General features: G+C 37.6%; 1 protein-coding gene across 1 annotated transcript; it reads left to right on the top strand.

Annotated features, from left to right (window-relative positions):
• The first annotated feature begins 6,777 nt into the window (after positions 1 to 6,777).
• TRHR (thyrotropin releasing hormone receptor) lies at positions 6,778 to 24,064 on the top strand. The gene is made up of 2 exons (XM_072410736.1): positions 6,778 to 7,706; positions 21,711 to 24,064. Exons 1-2 carry the CDS (start codon positions 6,918 to 6,920, stop codon positions 22,134 to 22,136), a joined length of 1,215 nt encoding a protein of 404 aa, XP_072266837.1. The 5' UTR covers positions 6,778 to 6,917; the 3' UTR covers positions 22,137 to 24,064.
• The last annotated feature ends 739 nt before the right edge of the window (positions 24,065 to 24,803 follow it).

Genomic DNA, 24,803 nt, shown 5'->3' with positions numbered 1-24,803 from the left:
CTTTTCTTTTTTTTTTTTTTTTGCGTTTGGATTAGACTTTCCGCTGTAGTCAAAAAGCCACCAAATCCAAATGTACACCCCTGGGGGCTTGGCTGATAGGGTGGAATAGTTCTCATTCTTTATTCCCACGCACACCTACCCTAAAATCACACCATTAAGCAAGATCAATTCTTTTGTATGAACACTCTTAAATTTTAATAATAATAATAATAGTAGTACAATAATTCTTTATACGCAAGTTATCGCCGAGTAATAGCAAATGCTGCATTTTAATCTCAACATTAATGTCATTTTCTTCTCTTTTTACATGAAACCTATTATTAATCAAAGCTGTGTTCTGCGAAGCTAGGTTTTGATGTTTTCTCTTTTTACTGATCATATAGTTTCAATGGTGAGAGCTGTAGAGAAATGGGTGGGGGGAGGAAAGGGGTGGTGAGGAGGCAGCAATTCTTCATCACTGTCAGCCTTGTGCCAATGGGGTTTGTTTCCTTTGGCCTCTGTACTCATCAAATAAATTACAGAGCTTTTTAAGATCTGCCAGAAAGCCACCTAGCATTCTATAAGCTGCTGCTGCTAACTGGGAGCTGAAGGGTAATTTCCAATCTCTGCTTTAGAGGAACTCTCTGACAATGAAGAGTCATCACAAGATCAGTGAACTGTTGGCTTAGTTTCTTGTAACTGTTACCTGCAAATGATGCATTATTCTTCTTGTAGAGGATAATGGAGCTGGGAAGGATTTAAATGACTACAGTGTGTTTGGGGATGCCTGATGCTGGCTGCAGCTCTATTCACATGAATTATTTTACTTTGTTAGGGGAATCCTGGAGGGAGAATTGAACAGGAGACTGGAGATTCACTGAGCTATTTAGAGAGGTAAGCCACAACTCTTGTCTATTAGTAGAGGTCACTTATCAATAGAATTAATTGATTATGGGGAATTGCAACTTTTTAATTTAGCTAATAACTTGCTATTGAACTTTACTATTGTCTGAATTAATAGACAATAGAGTTGATTTACTAAAAAAATTTAGGCTGTTCTCTTACCAAGGTGAATTGTCTTCGCTACAAAGGATAAGTAACTTAAGTTAGTGAGTTTAGTAATTGTTTACTTTGCAAATAATATTCAATATCCAATATTTTTCTTGCACTTGATTGGATAGTTGAAGTCAGAAGAGCTTAATAAAATTTACTAAATACCTACTAAAACCTGTAATTCTTGCATGTTAATCTGTATTTTTGGCAAAGTAAACTATCATCACATTTACTAAGATAAGTGATATCCATATACAATAAATAAACATAAGTAAATATACATTGCAAGTGAATAACCTGATTTGAAATATGAACATTGTATTTTTCTTCAGTAAATCAGCCCCCAATGAACAATAGTACAGTCATTGGAACTTATTACAGACTGGTCCTTGTGGACAATAAATGGGCTTTTTTAGAATGTTATGATATGCAAGGTGCAGTATTATATAGAGATTATGTAAATTAATATTACTTTATGGTGTTCAGAAATGCTTAAACCTGATAAGAGTGTATCAGGTCTATTACATTTTTTTATTTGAGATTTTTTGTAAAGTTGGATGGCTTGTTCAGACTTTTGTGTTGCGGTAACGTATGTATTAACTCACTGTACATTCTGCGGTACAATGTAGGTATATTCATTTAGAATGGCAACCTAAGGCACAATTAAAGTGGGCAATGCTAGAGCCCCTTAACACATATCCTGGACACTGGGTGAAAAAAAAGTCATACACATTTTTTGGTCAATCGCCATGTGTTGGCAGTCCATTCCTGAAAGTCTGACTTAGTGCACACTCACAACAGTCATAATAAGTCTGAATTCAGCCTTATTGCATTCTAAGGTCTTTATTTATAAACCCTACAAGGTGTTTGTTTACTTTGAACATTTTTAGAGCTTAACCCTCACCATAACATAGCATTTAGTTTGTTTACTGGTTAGTGTCAATTTTCTATACGAAAAGTTTGAAATAAAAATTCTAAGCACACACAATACATCCCTATTGATATAGAAAATCAGAAACCTGTCTTGTTTCCAAAATAAAGAGTGAAGGTGGTTAAATAGTGTCCACACACACTTACATTCTTCTGATTGGAATATCAAAATATAAAAAAAAGCAGTTCAGCTGAAATGTTTGTGGGTACCTTCAGATTGGTTGTTAGTGCATTCTGCAAATCTTCTTTGCATGAATAAACTGGAAAAGTCTGCAGACACAGCTGTGCGAGGATTCTATAGAGCTACAGCAGGAATTTTAGTAGATCAGTGATGCTGCTGAATTTGTAGCAATCCCTAGACAAATGGAACAAAGAGATATGTAAGACGTGTAGTAACAATGAATCTTTCAGTTGTACAATGTTCCAATTTGTGCAATAGGTTGCTATTAATGCTACCTGTGTAGTTTACCCAATGGACATCTATTTGTTACATATGTGCAGCAATTACTTACTAGTCAATGGGAAGGATTTACTAAAGGACTTTAGGCTGTTCACATTCACCAAAATGAATGATCAGATTGCAATTAATATTTCACTGAGCTTAGTGAATGTAGTCATAGTTCACTTTGCAGAATACCTAATCACATCACATCTAAAAAAATGATTTTTCCCTGTACATGCTCTGATATCAACAGAGCTTTATCTCATTTATAAAGTGAAATGTCCCTTGAAAGAAGAACTGCCTATATATATTACCCCAGTGGATTGCAGGTGATTTCATTAGCAAAGTATTAAAAAAAACTTTGTTTTTGTATCCTAAAATCTCTACTAGTCATTTTGAACACCAGTGTAACCAACACTGCAACCTGTAGTTAGTAAAAGGATTAATTCTAAAGTGGGGGGATGCAGTTTATATAGTTACTACATAGTGGTTGCAAAGACTTTGCTTAAGAAATATAGGGCTTATGTAATGCCAATAGTGATGTGCAGTTCCACAGCAACAATGAGACTTAGAGGATGGAATAATGCAAGTTTATTATTCTTGTATTAAATCAGTCCACCTAAAACTAGTAGTTTTGTAGTATATTGTGTGTTGAATTCCTGGGTCCACACATCTGTCTTGACACTATAAGAAGGTCTCATGGATCTTTAAAGTTCTTGTTATTGTTATTTATTATCCGGCATAACACACTGCAGAAAACAATTTGGAAGCATGACCAGGAATAAGTGGGAAGTAACCAAGTTGAAATAAGTGTGTTCAGGGAATATGATATACAGATACTGCCAAGAAGGGTGGAGGGAGGCTGTAGAGAGCCCAAAGGAAGGCGGTTGGGACTGGCAGAGTAGGCACGCAGCACTAATATGGATAGGAGTAGAGAACTACAGAGAGATGAGCTCATCAGTCTGCTGCTACTCTTTTAAAGTCCAATTACAGGTTGGGGAGGATCAAGAACCAGAAGCATTTTTTACCTGCAGCAGAGCCAAGTCATATATGCTTCTTCAATGGCACACAGAGCTGTGATTTGTGGTAGAAGTGTGTAATCCCAGGGCTGAATAGAGAGAAACAGAATTTAGTGAAACAGCTTCTATACATGTATTTTGTAACTGTATTTTGCTTATTTGCCTGTTGTTCAGCTTTAAGTGATATTATTATACTGTAACTGAAAGTGATAAAGTTATCTGAGAATTTGGAATTTACATGAAAATGTCCTTTAGATATGCTGTATCCCTTACTTTGTAATTATAATAGACCTTAAAGCTCAACTAAAGCTCTTTAGTATGTAATAGAATAGAAAAGTGTTGGAAAATCTGACTGGTTTTAAATTATTTCCTCTATTAGATCCAAATGCTGACTTAAGCTACGTACATACTTCCAATGGTTCTCGCCTGATAATCGGCTTAGGGCTGATATCAAACGAGAATCTGAAGTGTGTACATCACGCGTAGTTCATCGTCCAAACGACCATCCTGGTGGTCAATGAACGACAAGTAAAGGGGAAGAGCGCACAGTGGGGTGCCGCTCTGTCGTCCCCCCCCCCTCGACCCCCCTTTTTCATAGAGCAGAATGGTCCTGTATGTACAAAACTCGTTCATGCATTGCTCAGTGCTTAGTCATTGGAAAGAATCATGAAAGATCCTTTCCAATGACTATAATTGCAAGTGTGTATGCGGGTTAAGAGCTAGTTTACACCAGAAGCATTGGGTTTCATTAGATAGAGCTGCCCAATGCACTCCCAAACTGAAGACATGGGCCTGATTTATTAAGGCTCTCCAAGGTTGAAGAGGAATACACTTTTCACAGTGAAGCTGGGTTATCCAGCAAACCTGGAATGGATTTCCTAAAAGTCATTTGCTATTTGTTAACAAATGTTTTTAATCCTGGACCAGATCCATTCCAGGTTTGCTGGATCACCCAGCTCCACTGAAAATTTGTATCCTCTCTAGCCTTGGAGAGCTTTCATAAATCAGGCCCCATGTTCTAGATCTTTCAATCACGCAGAAAAAAAAATTCCAAATTTTTGCACAGTGCATTTTGACACCTTGTTACACAACGCACCATTGTATATAAAATTAAAAGAAAATGAAAATGAGAAATGAAAAATTAAAGCACTGCAATGTATTTTAACAACTTATTACAGCATCTATTCAATTTTCATGCATGTACATGAATGAGCCATCCTTTACTTTTTTTTGCCAGTTTTCACATACATAATAACTAAGGGTGATATAAATGGCTATAAAATCCTTACAAAACCATTCAGCCTTTCTTACTTCATAGAAATTGTACTTGTATTGCTGTGTAACCTTATTGGGAATATTTTCACACCTTTCCTCGTGAAGAAAGGGGGGAGATTTTTTGCCATCATTCCCTACTCTGATACCAATTACACAGCACAGTCAATTTCTAAATAATTGAATAGTTGAATACACGCCACCTACATGCTATCTACGTGCTTTCAACACAATTTTGCCTCATCCCCAAGGAGCAATATATGTTTTTGTATTATTCAAAAAATAGGGACTTTGGAACGCTGAAAAACAATTTTAATAGGAACAGAAACAAAAATAAAAATTCTGACAGTGAATTTGATGTGTTTGTGTTTATATTATGTGTATAGTGGTGTGTATGTGTATATTGTGACTGTTTTTGGTGTTAGATGGTTTAGCAGCCCTTACATACACTACTTCTCAACTGAGGATGCTGTGAGCTACGCTAGGCATGAAAGACAGTTACATTTAGGTCAGGATGGTTTCTGAGGCTGTTAACTTCTACAGTTACTACAGATCACATATGGCAACCAGTAAAATATGAAAAAGAAAGATCATAACTCATAACATCGAAAAAGTGAGAATTAAGTGCAGCAGATGCCACAGCGCATCAATAGGATGGAGCTTTATTTAAAGCAACCAGGTTACTAAAATAAAACTTATACAAAAAAGGTCTCCGGGTAAAAAGAGAGTAACTTTTTAGCTTTTTTACTACCCTTTTCCATTGTAATGATGCCACAGATTGGGGAGATCCAACACTTCCAGAAGTGTCAATCCCTTACTGTGTCATCTCCCCTCCCAGGGTCAATCCCCTCACTATTGTGCATAGTGGTTTGACCTAGGATCTTTGTTGCTTGAAATTCTAACAAAATGTTGACCATGCTATAACTTTTTTTTAAAAGTGTTCCCTTGAAGTTTAGTGCATACAATGCTCCTAGCAGTAAGATCATATTGTTTGAAATGCTTTGCGGAGAAATTATTAGGGTTACCGACTTACCGTGTTATGGCTACAGTTAGCACTAAAGTTCCTTTAAAAACTAGGTTTGCATTTTGGATTAGAGTTTTGAGTAGGTTTACTGTTAAGGTCAGAACTAGTATTTTGTGACCCAAGAACAGGTCATATATAGATAATATAATACTTTAATATAAACATCTAAAGCGCATTCATGCAGTTTTCTCCATTGACTTTAAAAGTGAAATTTTCACAATTGTGCACAAAATTTTCGTAAAACACTAACTCCCAGTTTTGCTCATCCAAAATGGTATGCTAATTTGAAATAAAAATAAATAAAATATATCATATTTTAAAGTAGTACATAGGTGGACATACAAGTCTATTTAACTCTATCTAGATCTGGTTTTACCCTATTGGAAGTAAAGAGCTGCTGCATAAAGCCACATTCCATTTGCTAATTATTAAAGAAAATAGTAAACTTTATATAAAACACTGAGTTTTTCTTTTGATTAAACCAACTTAAATTCCCTAAAACGAGATATCATACTCAATTACATACCCAATTTTCATAAGAATTTATTTCATGTTAAAAGCATATTTTGCATGCTCAGACTTTATTATTATTATTATTGTTATTATTATTATTAATATTATTATTAATATTAATAATAATAATAATAATATTATTAAACAGGATTTATATAGCACCAACATAATATGCAGCGCTGTACATTAAATAGGGGTTGCAAATGACAGACCGATACAGACAGTGACACAGAAGGAGGACCCTGCCCAGAAGAGCTTACAATCTAGGAGGTGGGGGAAGTCTCATACAATAGGAGGGGGGATATGTAGTGATGGAAGTAGTGAGGGTTTTAAAAGACAGAAGAAGACAGGTAGGCAAGTTTGAAAAAATAGGTTTTGAGTGCTCTTCTAAATTAGCAAAATGTAGGAGCAAGCGGAATAGGACGAGGAAGGCCATTCCAGAGAGTTGGGACAGCTTTAGACTTCAAGTGTTCTGATATATATTCCATTTCTGTAATTCTGTAACACTGATCCATGATTTCTTTTTTTTTCCTACAGAAGGACATTTGAAATCAGAGAAGCATTACTGGATTTCCAGGTATTACCTCTGTTTGGGGAACTAGTAGAGAGTAAAAGGGACCATCCTTCTAGGATAACTCCTCAAAGGATGATTCCGTAACCCTGAAGCAGCTCTAGCCCTGTAAACATGGAAAATCATACCTCCAGTGTGCTCAATGACACGGCTCTCCAGGAAAGAGAATGGATCAGTCTGGAGTATCAAGTCGTCACTATACTCCTGGTGGTTATAATCTGTGGACTTGGCATCGTTGGAAACATCATGGTGGTTCTGGTGGTTCTAAGGACTAAACATATGAGAACCCCAACTAATTGTTATCTTGTCAGCCTTGCTATAGCTGATCTGATGGTTCTGGTGGCAGCAGGACTTCCTAACATCACTGACAGTATCTATGGCTCATGGGTGTATGGATACATGGGATGCCTGTGCATTACTTACCTCCAGTATTTGGGAATCAATGCATCTTCTTGTTCTATAACTGCATTTACAATTGAGAGGTACTTGGCTATTTGTCACCCAATAAAGGCCCAGTTTCTGTGCACTATCTCCAGAGCAAAGAAAATCATTGTGTTTGTCTGGGTCTTTACATCTCTCTACTGCATGATGTGGTTTTTCTTACTTGACCTCAACACCACAGTCTACAAAGATGGCCCTGTTGTCAACTGTGGCTATAAAGTTGAGCGGAGTTACTACTCTCCCATCTACCTAATAGACTTTGCTGTATTCTATGCTGTGCCAATGACTTTAGCAACTGTCCTGTATGGACTTATTGCAAGAATTCTGTTTCTAAACCCTATACCGTCAGACCCAAAAGACAACCTGAAAACTGGGAGAAGTAACTCAACTCATCAGAACAAGACATTCAACTCCAAAATGTCTACCAGATGTTCTAATAATACCATATCCTCCAGGAGACAGGTAAATGGTTTCCCTATACTATTGACTGTGTTGATATAATAGTTCCAAGGTGGCCAGTATTTGCAATGATCTAGTTGGAGATATGTACTTTAAATGGCTTACTTCACAGTTACACACAGAAAAAAAGGTCAGTAATCAACCATATCCCAGGTTATGGTATTTTTTTTTATATTCTTTTAATGGTTACACACTATTGGTCTTTTAAAATAAAGAATGAGTGTACCAAATACAAATGCCCCATATATTTCACCCATATTTGACCTGAGCAGACAGACAAGACCTGTCATGGAGCCTGGTATAAAATAGAGAATTCTTTAATAGATCACTATAGAATGTCACAATTTTAGAGTATCATTCCAAATGCATCAGGAAGGAAATAATTATTTATTGGACCTCATGGCATCCACTGGATGTGACTGCTTACTCGGCACTGATACAACTAGTTGTAAGCCAAGAAATGTTTGAGTATTTCCCAGATTACAGACAACAATCACTAGATAATACTGTTATTAAATTCCAAGCAGTAGAAATTATGTTAACAAGGAAGAACACAAAAACATTTGATAGAGTTGATGCAATGGTAATCAAAATAGTCATAATCAGGGCACGAGAGTAAAGTAAGGAAAATAACTTTGCCTGGTTTGGTCATTTCTACTTTTTACTTGCACATGTTCACTACAGTTTTCTGTCTCACAGTGTCTAATGCTGCAGGAAGGTTTATACTCAGAACACCCCAAAAGGCAGGAACGATAATATCAGTGATTTAGAGAGGGTGGACTTTTTGTTCAAAAATTGTAAAAGATCAGCCTTCTCTTTTAACACCATTATCGTGACCTGAGAGTCTGTTCTTCCCATAAGGCTCAAAGCACATTGTACATCATCTTCTTAACCCATTAACTCAGCTGACAACAATTTTTAGCTTCTCCAAGGTTTATACACTACAAATAGCAATAGCCACAGCTGGTATCCAACACACAATTATTTTTGAGTTGGGCAGGATTGTGGCAGATTTGTCAAAACTGTTCTGAACATTTGACTTTTAGTTCAGCACTAAAAGAACTGAAAAAAATGGATTTGGTATTAAGGCTGTCCATCTTAACAACACGCTCTGAGCTACCCCTAATGACTGTAAACAACACTATGTAAGCCTCTTGTCAAGAAATACTCTGGTGAGCATTCTCAATGAGTATAAGTTGCAGTGAGCCACTCTTTCTAAGGACAATATGTTGCATTTATGTTGTTAGGTTTAAATACACATAGGGCTTGTGTGGGTGACTGTGTGAATCATACCAAAAGTGAGAAACGAACGTAACTACAATAAGACAAATTAAGTTCTTCCTCTACGTCTTCAGTAAACATTGTGCAGTTTAGCAGAGTACTTCAGTGTGTCACCCACCAGCAGCTTTAATAAAAATATACAGTACAAGAATATGTACCTTACATATACAAGAATGCGTACCTTTCTGTACACACGGCATGATCTGTGTTTCTCAGTCAACAGCAATAATCTATATGACACACAGGCTGTTCTTTGTAAGCGTGAGAAAATATTGTCTGATCAGAGAATAAAGCGAGAGACTAAAGGTGCGTACACACTTCCAATTTTTATCGTTCCAATCGAACGACGAACGATCGATTGGGCAAAAAATCGTTCGTAAAAAAATAACCAACGACGCCGACGAACGAGGAAACTCGTTGGAAACGAACGACCGGACCGGCGGATCGGATTGGACGACGATCGTTGAACATCGTTCGTGTGTACGGTCGTTCGTTGATCGTCCATGTTCAGAGCATGCGTAATGAACGAACGTCCGTTCACTTTCCTGTCGTGCACATAGTTCCTCTATCGCTTAAACGATCGTATCTATTGTGTGTACAATATCTACGAACGATCGTGTCGTTACCTCTATGTGCAGGATCGGTGCTATACGATCGTTCGTATATATCGTGCAGGAACGTTCGTCGTTCGTTTTTCGACGATAATAATTGGAAGTGTGTACGTAGCTTTAATCACTGCATGCAGAGAAACTATACCCCAGAGAACTAAGAGCTGAATGCTATACGTGTGAAACCGCTTATCTGGATTTCAATATTTGAGGGGAACACACGAAGCACAACTGGTTTTACTGGTATATATATTTTATATATATATATATATATATATATAGTATATCTATTAACAAACCATTACTTCACCCTTTAATATATAAAATGTCCATTTTTAATGATTTACTCTATTTTATCATCAGACGCAGGGAATGACAGGATGATGTAAAAAGCTTCCTGTTAACATGATAGCTTGGTGAAAAAGTATCTTTGAAATCGGATCTTTGTCACTACTTCCAGCATCCCCTAAACCCTGACCAGCCTCCAATTCAAGTTAACATTCCTTAGGATATTCCTTCCCCCATTGGAACTCCTCTACTTTGGATTTTTATCCATACATCTTCCTCTGTGATACCAAACATCAACTTTTTTTGAATTTTCAATTCAGTACTAAAATCTAAGTTTCCACCTCCCCTGAGGAAGCCAAACGGCAAAATGCGTTGTAATAGAGACACCTGTCACACTTACCTGTTCCTCACTAAAGCACGGGCATCTCCCCCCTGCACATGCGGGCAGTTCTGATGCAGGGCGTGCCTCTGTTTCCAAGACTTTATCAACTCCGTCCATGCTGCTGGCAAATCAGAAAATAGCCTCTTACCCAGCCATGGCTATTTAGCTAGCTCTCAGACTCCATTTTGTGTTCCTGCAACAAGTCGTGTCTCCTTTGTGTCTCCATTGTGGCAAGCCCTTATTTCTGTGATCTAATTCCTGTACACCTGCTGCTTAATCCAGTGTTTCCTGTGTCTAGCTCCTTTGTTACCTCGTTGTCCAGTCTGCTGGTTCCCAGCCAATTTCCCTGTGCTGTTCCTGTGTTCCTGCCTGCCTGTGGATATCCCTGCTTCCCCTGTTCCTCCTGTCGTTTCCAGTGTCTCATGTGCTCCCTGTGCCCCCAATGGCCCCTGTGTCAGTGCTGTCTGTCCCCTGGATCCCTGGCTATTGACACCTGGTGTGTGACCTGACCTATCTTGCTTGCTGCCTGTCTCAACCATTGCTTTCCTTGACTATCCTCCTGCCTGGTGATTTGGTACCGTGCTTGCCCACCTTGGTGTGCCCAAGGACTGCAACCTGGCCATAACCATCAGCGCAACATCCTCACCATCAGAGGCTCTGGAGAAGACCCGGTTACTGCTTAGACTCTGCCCCTTGGCCCTTCTCAGGGCTCACACCACCTCCATACGCTCCCTAGTGGTCCTGTCTCTCCATGCTTGAAAACACCTACACCTTCCTTGACAAAAGTTGAAATGTTTACTCATTCAGTTTTTCTCTGTCTGGTGCCACTATTGGCCTTCAAGATATAATTGTGAAAACTTGTATGCCTAATATATACAAGTAGAACCAACTATTGTTTGCCTAAAAAGCCCCATTTCTGTCTTTCCTTTCATCATTTACTTCAACCTTAGTGGAGAATCTGGTTTGTATTACTTCCCTTATGTCTATTAACAAGCCATTACTTCATCCTTTAATATATAAAATTTTCTATTGTTAATGGTATACCCTATTTTAGAACCAGTAATGTCATCAGACAAATCATGGCTGATGGGAGGGAATGGCAGGCTGATGTACAAAGCTTCCTGTTAACATTACAGCCCTCCGCCTAAATATTCTTCTGTTCAGCAAGGGGCATGCTCTTTAGAAGAGGTATGCTAACACCAAAATCTCTTAATGAGCAGATGTCAGCCTGTAGAAATGGATTTTCCAAGGTAGACCTTTTTGCATGCAAAACTGAACCGAAATCCAATGAATAAAAAGAGATAACAATGGACATTTAGTGTGGGGAGAAAAAAGCTAACTGATGCTTGACATCCTCCAGCTTGGTAGTGACCCGGGCTCTATATGACTTGCTTTAGTTTCTATTATATACTGCAAGAAGTTCATGTGCACATTGGAAATAAAGCAAGACATTTTATTGGAGAAGAGGAGCCAGTACAAGTGTGCAGGTCTGAAAGTAAGGCTGGAGTTCACCTTCCAAAACACTGCAAGTAGAGAACAATACTTGTCCTTCTGATAGTAATCCTATGTTCCTTTAGAAATCCTAGAAATCCTTTCTTTACAAAGTGGTAATGCTGTGAAGTTAAAGCCATATAGTAAAGTTGAATATTTCAGACAGTCCAGCTGCTTAGTATGCTTTGTCCTACCCTTAGTAACTGTTTTGCTGAACAGTTTGAATTGCTTTGGAGAGTGAAAAGTTGACAGTTGGCAAGATCTACAGGTAATAAGACCTTCAGACAAGAAGGACTAAGAAGAAGTTAAAAAACAAATTAAATAAATTGACCTAAATTATTGTAGTGTCTCTTTAGAGAAGATTTTGTTACAAAGTACTACGTGCATTTTACATTACCATATTACATATAAAATATTCATATTAGTAATAGGAGTACATGGTAATATTTTATTTAGATATAGTTTTGGTTGAACATTTCTTGATTGCCAAACCAAATTCAAGCCATGTTAACGTATAGCTGTGAAGTACTTGTTAACATTTAAAGGGGGCAGTGCTCCTATTGGCTGATGGTTGCCAATCTCACTCTGGAGTTTGCAGCGCTATGTCACAGGTTCAAATCTTGGCCTGGACACTATCTGCAAGGAGTTTGTATGTTCTCCCCTTGTTTTGGTTTTGATTGGTCACTCTGATTTCAAAAAATTGCAGTTAGGTTGATTGGCATCCCTTCAAAATTGGCCTGTGTTACTGACATATGACTATGGTAGGAACATTAAAATATGAGCCCCTTTGAGGGACAGTTAGTGACATGATTATGGACTTTGTAAAGTGCTGCATACCATGTGGGTGCTTTATAAATACAAATTAATAATAATATTTGAACTTATTGATAAGGTACACAGTGAGCAGTGATCCAATTGACTGGCGGAGCAGAACCAACAGTCAATGAGATTGCTGCCTGATGTGTAGCTTAATATTAGACTCATAGATTTGTGCCCATTGTGTTCCATAACGAAAGGGTCAACAGTTACTATGTGCTTTGTTAAGGTATACAACAGGAAGCAGTCCTATTGATCAGTGGCTGTCAGGTGTGATTCATGACAACCATCAGCCAATGGGAACACTACCTGTTGTATACCTTAACAATAAATCCAAACACTTATAGGATCTATATTTGGCTATAATTGAGCGGATTGATTATTCCAAACAGCAAAACTAAATCCCAACCTTGAAGGCATTTTATTTTTATAACATTCTTCTGCTTTTTAATGACACTGGAACGTGATGTGTTTCTGTCTGTGCCCTCCAACATTTTATTTAAAAAAAATACAATAAAAGCTCAGACAATGTACTGAGCCATGGTCATAGCGTCATAAACAATTCAGTAGTACTTTACACTTAGTTTTTTTTTCTACTAGAATTAGTTTGCTGAATGAGATATTTTTTCAATTTCTTTTAGAGCAAAATGAAAATTGTGAAGAAAAAATGATTGTAATTTGGGATTTCCATAGTAACCTGTTCGTGAACCGAGGTTGGATGAGTTTGAAAATTAAAAGATCAATAAAGGTAGCTAGAAGCTAAACAGAAGAGTCAAAATTCACAAATATAATTGTAACTAAGAAATGAGAATATTCTTGATACAAGAACAAATGCAATTATACCATCAGCGCCATCCAGGACATGCTCAGTGCTATAAGTCTGAAAAGGAATTCTTAACGCCGTACTTGAGATAAGCTCCTGTTTACCATTTAGCAGGTAGATACAGATAAATGCCTGGGGCTTGCAAAGCAAAAATCAAATACAGCTGTGTCGGAACAGTGAAAAATATCTCAAAGTAAGAAAAAAACTAAAATTTAATGAGTGTGGCCAGATACTGCTAAAAAGTACACAAGTGCCTCAAGGTATGGTGAAGACGTAATGGGCCTGAATTATTTAAGCTCTCCAAGACTGGTGAGGATAGACTATATTGGGAGAACCTGGGTGATTCAGCAAACCTGGAATTGATTTCTTAAAGTCAAATCCTAATATTTGGCAAATGTTTTCTATTCTGGATCAGTTCCATTCCAAGTTTTCTGAATCTCCCAGGTTCTCCCATGATCGTTGATCTTCTCCAGTCTTGGAGTGCTTTAATAAATAAAGCCCAAAGTAATTTTCAAGGAAAATCCTGGAATTTACCAAAATCTTTGTATCTATTAACCTTCCTAGCGGTAACCCAGAGAGTGACTCAGGGTAGAAAAAAGTTGCTACAAGTGGTAACCCTGAGCCACTCTTGGGGTTGAAACACCTAGGGAAAATTAGTAAATGGAGCGCTTACCTGATCCGCCAGGGTTCCGCGCCGTCCAGCGCCGCGATCTCCGTCTTCTTTCTTCTTCCTGCTTCTGCTCCGATGAGTCACCGAGGGAGTTCCCGGTGACGTCAGTACGTGTGTAGGTCCCGGCCGGGCGGGGTGGAAATTCAAAATCTATTTGTATTGCATGCAATACAAAATAACTGTATTGAAAGCAATACATTGGATTTTTATGTGTAAAAGCAGTACATTGTTTTCATGAACATTTATTTTACAGTATGTATAATAGTATGAGTATAATATGTATTTTTTTTTTAATTAAATTTTTTTTTTTATTTTTTTTTTTAATTAAATTTTTTTTTCAATATATAGATTTTTTAATTTTTTCAATTTTTTTTTTGTAAATGATTTTGTGTTTCAAACTTTATTATACTCATACTATTTATATTATACTGTAAAATAAATTTTCATGAAAAACAATGTACCGCTTTTAGACATATGAACCCGGAAAGAAATGAACCGCTAGGGAGGTTAATGTACTATAAATCTCAAAGTGGAACTAGAGTCCCAAAATGAAAACAATTGTGAGCAGGCAGATGTTTTATGATAGAAGGAACAGGCAATGTACAGGTACTTATCTGCCTGTTTGCAATCTTTTGCACAGCTCCGTGTAGGATGCTGGGATAGTCCATGCATCCCCCAGGACTGCCAGAACTGAATAAATTCCTCCATGCATCCTGGCCTGGTCAGCCAAGATAGACAAAGACCTGACACCCGGAAAAGGAACACATGAAGATGAGAGCAGGTGAGTGTATATAAGAAATGGCAATCAGGCACATAGGTTTATTTTATTGCAGAAGAGAAATTGTCTTGTCTCTTTTGCAATAACCTGCCCAGTTGCATTTTCTTATTTTTGAAGTTTAGTTCTGCTTTAAATACCATCCTTCTATTTTGAGATACAAAAAGGGATGCACAAAGTATGTAGGCAAATGACCCATCCATGTCATGGGCCCAGTTGAATAGACCAATTGGCTAAATCCCCAGGTGCTCTTATTTTTTCACTTTAGCTTGTTTTAGTTGTTGCTTTAGTTTAGAGGTAAGTATCACTTTTTTATATAGAGGTTTATACATCAGATCAAAAAGCAGGATTTTTGAGGAGGAAATATAAATTGAGGGTAGGTTCAAAAGAGGAACAATCCCTCCAAAAATAAGGACAAGTGGAAGCCATTTATATACAGAGGTATATTAGTTAGGAAACCAGTGGATGAAAAAATAGGAAAATACATTTTTCTACATATAAATTCCAAATATCATGAGAGGTTCATTTTGTCACAATTTATACGTTTCCACACAATGTACATTTACATACATGTGTGGCCGATCCATGTATACAATAAGGAAACAAGTCAGTTTGTTACAGGATTTCAAACAAAAGTTTTGTATAATTACACTATAAATCTCTGCTACTACATTTTACTAAAGTTAGACAAATGCCCATCACCTACTTCTTGTGACTATAATCCCACCTCGATTTGTATATAATTATGGGTATGCAATTAATACTGGAAAATGTAGAATAACTTTCCTACCTCCTGAATTTGAAGATCAAAGAAAATGTATTGTACAGGCACATCTGCTCTATAAAACAACTATTCTGTCCCCCACTGTGCATCTATATATTGTTTGTATTCACTTATTAATCTGATTGCTATTGGGATTTGCTTTGGTTAATTGTGAGCTTAGTTGGGCACATGAGCTACATAGTCCATGATGGCTGGCTTGGTATGTCCTGTACATGGAAACAATTTAGAAACCTAAATTTTTAGGGGAAAACTTGATTTTTCTCATACTATACTTCTCATGAACTCAGACAACTTTTCCAACATGACTGAGCATGCCTAAATAGCTGCTAGGATTGGCAAGCTGCCTGATTGGTTTAGCTCCTAATAAGCTTCCTCATACATTCTAAATAGCCACAGTCCTTTTTTTAACTTTTTTTAGAACTTGCTGACCTTGTTGTTGTGACTCTTCTTATGCTTGTTGTGCTTCCTATGCCCTACCTGAGCATGTGTATGCCATTGCCCTGGTTTTCATGATTGGCTTAAACATTTAGGGAACATCCCAATAGGAATATTTGGTCACTCTGTGGCACCAAGCATTCCTTGCTAAACCCGGAACCCATAATACTGACTTTGAGCATGTACTAGCTAATTATTTGTACTCTACCTAAGCCTTTTTGGGAATCTTGGTGTACCTTCATGGGTTTTCAACCAACTATAGGGGTTCTGATGAAGATCAAGTCTTCATCATGATAAGTATCTAACACATGGTCCACTATGGTTATGATGTTGGTCAATGACACCAATGCAGTGAGGTTAATAATACAACCAATTACAGCAATTCTGGGGGTTACTAATAATGCCACTGATACCAGTGTTGGGAATTAATATTACCACCATGGACACCAATGATACGACCTAATATTCATTGTGCATTATGGTAAAAAATGGTAAACAACAAAATACAACTTTAACATTGTATGGGGTTGAGGTGCAATATATTAATATATACAATGTATTTTATATTTATTCTGAATGAACTGCCTCAGTCAATGAAATGCACTTCAACACAAATAAGATGTTCTTGTTCTAAAAGCTGTAGAAGCTCTGGATGTTTTATTTCATTACAACATTTTCTTGAGACGGGATCACTAAGTGGTGTTGTTTAATCCCTTTGTGTAACAAAACCATACTTTGTCTTCACCTTTTACTGAACTGTTACATGTTCTCACCATTTGTGTACATTAGACCCCCTAAAAACTTCTGTATATATAAAACTTTCTCTATATAAGGTAAAGACATTTGCCAAAAAATCACACTATCATGGTAGTCTATAATTAGAATCTTTTACAATACAGCAAGACATTAATAATATGCTGTAAACTTTTACTGTCAAGTTCTGTTATACAAAGTGCAGTTCAAGTTGCTCTATTAGTAATTTTACATGTCAGTATATATAAAAAAATTGTATCTGTTAATTTATAGAGCAACCGTATTGTTGCCATTGCTGATCCACAGCTTTATTGCCTTGAATAATAATCATAGGTGTGACTATTTCCTCTCCAAAATTGAAATCTGAGAAATTATACTTTTGTGGGTTGGTGATATAAATGAAACACCTAACTTCACATACAGCCAAAGCAAACAATAAAATGGTAGTCATTAAGCCTGGCTATTAGTGCAGGGTTACACTATGTATGGTGTAAAAAAAATTTTACAAGTAACAGAATATTGCTTTTACATTGCTGGCCACTATAATGTGGAAGTACTGGGATCATCCCAGGTTTTATTTATTCCCATTGTTCATGATAATGACATTTGGCACTATAGACGTGGAGAATGGTATATAAAAGAAGTGTCCTTAGGATCTCATTAAATGTGGTATTTTCTGAGTTAGCTCATTATTGGCTGCCAGAAACCAGTAGTGAACATGTGTTTGTAGACTTTCTCATCCAAATATTAATGTACTCTTTAGAAAGAAGGACTGAAGGGCTGCTTATATTAAACCAGCTGAATAAGAAGAGCTAAAAATGCTTTTTAATTCAAAAGTCCATGCAAGCTTGAAAACAAACATAGAATTCACTGCAGATGGCAATAAACCATTCATAAGATCGGTACATCATTTATGGAAACTATGTAGGTAAAGGAGCAAAATGAAAATATCTATTTTGAATAGACAGACAAGAGATGACTGTGGCCCAGTCTGCCCAAAAATGACCTGATCTACAATCACTCCAACATTTGTGAACATTCGGCATTCTCTAAATTAAAAAAAGAAGAATAAATCGCTATGAGACAGATGTCTCAGACATAATTGTTATTTCCTTCTTTCCTTATGTTTGTATTTGTAGTAGAGTGCCATTCTGCATCATCAGAAGCAGAGAGGACACAGGTGATATACACTAATTGGGTCATGAGATGAGTGCAGTTGGTTGGAGTTAAGTATTTTCCTAGGGTTTGCTTCTTCCCTTGATTGCAATGCCTATTCTTGTCTATGGCAGATATGTCACCCCAGGAATATCCTAGGAATATTATCTAATTATATTAGCTCCTCATTAACTGGATTTTTTACCTTGCTTCAGCCCTTGTCTCCTGTGTTCCTCCCTTGGCTCTCGGTTCTTGTGTGTTCTCACATTCCTTCTGTTCCTTGCCCTGGTTCCATCTGGTACTTTCATGTCTTTCTGGACCCAAGCTTTCTTCTGTTTCCTATCAGTGTACTCTACCAAGATTTATAATTTCTGCTCTGTACCCTGGGTTTAAGGATTGCAAAATTAACTTTATTGAATGATGACTTAATTCCATTACACATTTCCAATCCATTATTGCTGACTGGTTAGACTGACCCCATTGCCAATTGCAACCTCTTTCTTTGATTGATCCAGTCCTTATGTGGGTGGATTTGTAGCTGTGGCCTCTGAGTTCCTCATACGGGTATCATTTGGTTAAAGGCTGTCAACCATTGTGTTATATATGTGTGACAACTCCAAAAAAAAATCATCCCACCAAAAAATGTGTTAGCTAATACCTTCCTATGTGCTACCTGGTACTACAGACCCCCACCTATCCATGTTATAGAGAAGGGGATGGTTTTGGTATATCTGTCCTGTTTCTGCTGTCCTCAAACAGTATAAAGACTGGACATCTTCATACTAGTACAGAACATGTTGCTGGCAGAATCACAGGGTGAAATGTTAGGGTTAAGTTATAGCATTGGATAGGTATTAAAGTTTAAGTAACTGTTGGAGGTGGAGTAAGAGTTAAGGTATTCATAGGGGGTTGAGGTTTCTTATTAGGGGTAAAGTTGGAGAAGGTAAAGTACAAGGGTGTTAGGGCTTGTTCAGATCTGATGTTTTTTCAAGCATTTTGAAGAATAGTTAATATTGGACCAAAATGGTCTGTTCATAATTCTCCATGTGACAGGCTGCAGGAGGTGGCAGCATTTCCATGCTGTTTACTGGATGCTCAATGCAGTCTCCGGGATTGATTGCCACTGTTATGCCTCCATAGGCTTTAAAAATGCCTACAAAGACATATTGCAGGCAGTTGCAAATGCCTTTATTAGCAAACCAGGTTTCCTTGCCTGAAAACTATCCTTGATGCCTAGCTGTGCATTGTAGGAACCACAGGTCTGACCAAGCCCTTATGGGCATTTAGCAGCATGCAGTACAGGCAGCCCCTGAGTTAAGGACATCCTAGATACGAATGGGGCTTTCCTGTTCGCTAGTGTAGGACGGAGGCTTGAAAGGGCGTAAGGGAGATGTTTGCATGACTTGCAGAAGAAATCTTTTGCTAAACACAGCTGAGGTTTGTGGGTGATCTTAAGAGCTGAACTGATTTGTAACATCTTGTAACTCTGCTAAGGTTGTGGGTGATCTTAAGGACTGAGCTCTCTCTGCAGCCTCTTGTAACTCCTAAATGACCTAGACAAACTCTGCACAGCTTGCAGAAGTTAATGAATGTCTAGGCTCCATAAAGTTTTTCTTTCTTTCTTTCTTTGTAATTAGCTCACAGTGAGGATTTCATACAATAACTGACACCTCACTTTATAATATTATGTTGAGATAAACATCTGTCCTAATTGCATTTAATAAAATAATTTACCTATTCCGACTTACATACAAATTCAACTTAAGAACAAACCTACAGTTCCTATCTCGTATGTAACGCTATCAGAATTGAGGCCTTACGTACATATCTCCATTTGGGAGCCTCTACTCATATTTCACAATTTGTTTCCTAAATTCCTAAAAGAACCTGAGTTTGGAACAGGCAGATCAAGCTTTTCTGTATGGTAAAGCGCTAGTTATCATTGAATTTTAACAAATAGGCATCTCTTCCACAATGGAGTATGTCATCCCCTAAATACCATGCATTTTATTGCAGTAATGAAAGCCTTCTAAAATCTAACTGATTAGACCTTTAAACATGACCCCTGGAAGCATTTTATTTTCAACTATACCAGGGATTGTGTCTGAAAGTCACTAAACGCACAAATTACTTGGGCAATGATTAGCTATCTGTACGTTATGGAATCCGACAGATTTTAATGTACACTGTACCATATGCCCCAGCATTTAATTACCTCTGCTGATGTGATGATTAGCTGATTTTTAAGGAGCTATAATAGTGATCCGTGCATCCCTCGCCTAATGAATTCCTTCAGAAGATTCTTACTATAAGCAATTTAAAGGCTTATATAAAGAGATGAAAGAGGTTGGCTTTAGAGCTGAGATTGTTAAAAACTGCCTATCCTTTCATTAAAGTTAGATTGAAAGTCTAAAAAATTTCACATAAAACTAAATTGTTGCAGGCTTGATAGCAGTAAATCGTTATTATACACAACAGGAGCGTACTCATGGGAGAAAGTAAATGCTCCACTTAAAATAAGTAAATCTCTCCACTTTCTGAGATGGTTGTGCTATACCAAGATGGCACTTCAAAGGAAATTTGCAGTATATGTAATCCATAGCTGGTACCTCCAACTTCCTATACTTTGGTTTCATATAACAGCACACCTTCAATCTCTCAAAAACGTCCACTTTAAAAAAAAAATAAGGTTGATCATGTAGTTTTGGAGCCTTATTAGGCCCTTTATTAGGGTAGAACCCGTACATTATACACAGAGATCTTGTCCTATATGGTATAGGATCAGCTCATAGGAAAATACTGATAATAATTGGTGGAATGTGATGTGTCCAGTCACCTAACTTCTTTTATCTTTTTGGTACTGTCATTGTGAATTGTTCTTGCTAACATTTCCTTTCAACTCAAAATCTCACGTATTCTGTAATACCAAGGTATTCCTATATTTTCCCACTTCTACAATCTTCTTAATGTCAAATTTATTTTATTTGAACATCTGGAGAGTAAATCACAGAAACGTTTGTTGGGACATTGAGCTCCCACAAGAAAAGTAGTTACCTAACATAGACCAGCCGTTCTACCCCATGGATCTGTGGACCCCCCGGGCTGCTTTGGAGGTTGGAGTTCCTTGAGCTGTGGCTGCCTGCCCTCCTAGTCTGATCTGATGATGCCTGCCCAGTTCTAATTCCAAGGTTACTTAAATGAGTTACTTGAATGACATAAATTACATTTTTAGTCTGTCTATAAGGGTGGAACTCTGATCACCACTTTAAGAAAGCATTCTTCCAACTTACCCCCATAATTAGTGCCTACAGAGGTTTCCTAAGATCTGAAAACTATTTCAAGGGTTCATCAGGGGTTGAGAGAGGCTACACGGTTAAAAAAAAAAAAAAAAAAAAATCAAAGAAGTTTATTTTTAGGACTTGAATTCTGTTAAGTTTAGTTAGTGGGTTTGTCCCTTCTGATCCTTATGTAACTGAAAATGTAGGTGTGAGATGCGAGTAAATGTGAATACTGCATTCCCACTAGGCCACTCTTTTGCAGCTGTAATCCAAAATTAATTGTTCATTCATTAATTATGGACAATCTGTCCAGGTATTATATTACCAGCTAGTTTGCTGTACAAATTAAAAATGCAAGAGGAACATCTAACTATACTGTATACTCCAGAGAAATTAGTTTATTCAATGCTTTACTTTATTCCATGCTTGCTGATAATTTTTTTATTATTACCTGTTTTATATCTACAGGTTACAAAAATGTTGGCTGTGGTTGTGATTCTGTTCGCTTTCCTCTGGATGCCATACAGGACCTTGGTGGTTGTGAACTCCTTCTTGACCAACCCTTACCTTGAAAACTGGTTTGTGTTGTTCTGCAGAATTTGCATTTACCTTAACAGTGCCATCAATCCCGTCATCTACAATCTGATGTCACAGAAGTTCCGAGCTGCCTTCAGGAAACTTTGCAAGTGCAACAAAAAGCGCTCAGAGAAGCCAACAAATTATGGAGTGGCATTAAATTACAGCGTTATCAAGGAGTCGAGCAATGGAGGGAGCCCTGATCATTTCAGCACTGAGCTGGATGACATCACCGTCACAGATACTTACCTGTCCGGTACAAAGATGTCCTTTGATGACACTTGTTTACCTGCCGATGTCACATACAGCAGATCATAGCTGGTAGCCAGCCAATCTCGGCCAGACACGAATCTAAGAAAAGAGAAATCACTACCTAATAATTTGCCATTTCATTGGATGGAAAAAGTGAAGTTTTTTTGTTAGAGAATATTTACATCCCAAACTATTGCTTTTTATCCTGGGTGGAGTAAAAATTCTAGACAGCATCCAAAACTGTACCTCAAGTGTACCCCCAGTCACAGGTCCTTTTAGTGGACCTGGAATAAGTTAGAACCATTTCCAGGTTATTATTGTTTAGTGTCTGTTCATCAATGAGATTTACATTCAACAGAGACTCAAACAACAATTACAACTTAAAGCTCTAACCCTTTCCTATTCTAGAAGAAAATAAAATCCAGATCTGCAAAGTCCTCAGGCAATCTCCTCACAGGATATACTGTTCCTGTCAACATTCATATCAACTGAAACTTAAAGCCGAACTAAAGACAGAAAATAACTTTTAGCTTTGGCTGAATCAGGGAAGAGTTATTTTCTCTTTCAAGTGTTATTGCCATTTCTACCCACGTTGAGATTTTATAACACGTCTTGATTACCCAACTGGAGGAGCGTTGATCTCCCCAGTTTAGACATAGACTGAAATGAAAATTGAAGGTTCTTAACATTTCCCACTCTACTTTAAAAGAAAATGAATTATTGTCCGTTGGCTTTCTCTAGGGATGTTGCTTGTTTTGTGACCACAGCATAAGGAAAGTGAAAAAGTGGAGATGGGGGTGGTTTGTGTTTGGGGTGAGAGGATTTGCCCCATGATATCTAATGGAAATCTCTCACCTATCGGATCCTATATGCCTCCCCCTCTAATGAAAAAGCGGATTCCCCATTGATAAATACTTATTTTTAACCCCACTCTTCTGACCTAATCTTTGTCCCAGAGAGATGCAAGGAAAATTACTTAAGGCCCCATTCCAGTCAATGTGGACTTGCCAGTGCTGGGAGAAATTTTAGAACAGAGCAGGTAACTTCTGTCTAACAGAAAAACTTAGGAAGGGTGAGATAATGAATAGATACAAAAGCTGAGAGGGTGGAGGTGTGGGTTTTCAGACAACATGATTTTTAAGAATCTTAACAGAGCATTATGTCCTTTAGGCCCATAGCACACTAACAATCCTTTTAGTGGCAACAACTCACCAGCACCAAGATCGCTATGCAGAGCAGGAAATACACTGGCCTACGTGCACTTGTTGCTTTCTCACTGCCTGGATAAATTAGCTGTTATTCCATTGCTGAATGATGCAGAATTTCGAGGCACGTAACAATTTTCTTATCTCGGCATTGTATTCTCTTGCTAGCATGTTGTCCACAGTGAACACAATCACTAGTGTTCCATGGTTTATAGTCAGCACATACTCAGAAAACATTCTTCTGTTCCCTGCACTCTGCGGTGCTTTTGAAACATTTGATTGCCTAAAATAAAATTCTGGCATCCCACTAAAATATGTGCTGCAGCATTTAATTATAAGTGCATCTGTGCTTACAGTTTTCTCTTGGCGAGCCTGCCAGTAAAGTCCACCTAATGCAACTTTCTGTGATTCTGCACTAAAGAGGGATGTGAGAAAAGAAGATGTTACAGGGGACAACACATACCATATATGCCTCTCATTCCATATCCCACCCTATGTCATACATATATCCTGTTCAAACCCCATTCCACCCCATTGTACCCCTCCCAGCCCACAGATTCCCATCTGTAACTTTTAAACCCCCATGGCACCCTAAACATCACTTTCAATAAAAAAAAACGCCACAACTTTTACTGCTGCGCACAACCAAGCTATGGGCCAGTGATGAGGGAAAAAAGTAGGAGCATGGGCAATGTAACCTTGAGACTGCATGGCCATCACAGGAAAGGAGTAGTTCCATCCCTCATACCTGATGCTTTCTCTCTGTAATCTCCCTAGCGGTTCATTTCTTTCCGGTTTTATATGTCTAAAAGCAGTACATTGTTTTTCATGAAAATTTATTTTACAGTATAATATAATAGTATGAGTATAATAAAGTTTGAAACACAAAATCATGTAAAAATTTAATAAATTAAAAAATCTAAATATTTAAAAAAAAAATTTTTTAATTTTTTTTAAAAAAATACATATTATACTTATAATAATATATATACTATAAAATAAATGTTCTTGAAAACAATGTACTGCTTTTACATATATAAATCCAATGTATTGCATTCAATACAGTTATTTTGTATTGAATGCAATTCAAATGGATTTTGAATTTCCCGCCCCGCCCTGCCAACATACACACGCACCGACGTCACCGGGAACTCCCCGGTTACTCACCAGATGCAGAAGCCAGCCGGAGGAAGAGAGAAGAGGACGGAGATCGCGGCGATGGATGACGCGGGGCGCCGGGCGGATCAGGTAAGGCTCGATTTACTATTACCTCCCATAGGATTACCTACCTCGAGTGGGACTCGGGGTTACCGCTTTTAGCAACTTTTTTCTACCCCGAGTCACACTCGGGGTAACCGCTAGGGAGGTTAAAAAAGTTCCATGACACCCAAAAAATACATTTAAAGCCTAACTGAACTTTCAGGTTAAATAAACTACATTCCAGGGGCTTTAAAACAGAGGTGTGTAAAGTCATACAGTTAGTTTTCTTAGGAAAGCAGCCACAGCCTAAGTAAAAGACAATGTGCTA

The sequence above is a fragment of the Pyxicephalus adspersus genome, chromosome 5 (genome assembly GCF_032062135.1).
Source record: "Pyxicephalus adspersus chromosome 5, UCB_Pads_2.0, whole genome shotgun sequence".
Classification (NCBI taxonomy): Eukaryota; Metazoa; Chordata; class Amphibia; order Anura; family Pyxicephalidae; genus Pyxicephalus; species Pyxicephalus adspersus.
The sequence above is the reverse complement of the archived record's forward strand: the minus strand, read 5'-3'. Positions and strand labels throughout refer to the sequence as shown.

Coding starts and splice junctions, on each gene's coding strand:
- TRHR (XM_072410736.1), top strand. CDS start 6,918: ATGGAAAATCATACCTCCAGTGTGCTCAATGACACGGCTCTCCAGGAA. Junction 7,707..21,710: donor CCATATCCTCCAGGAGACAG/GTAAATGGTTTC, acceptor TTATATCTACAG/GTTACAAAAATGTTGGCTGT.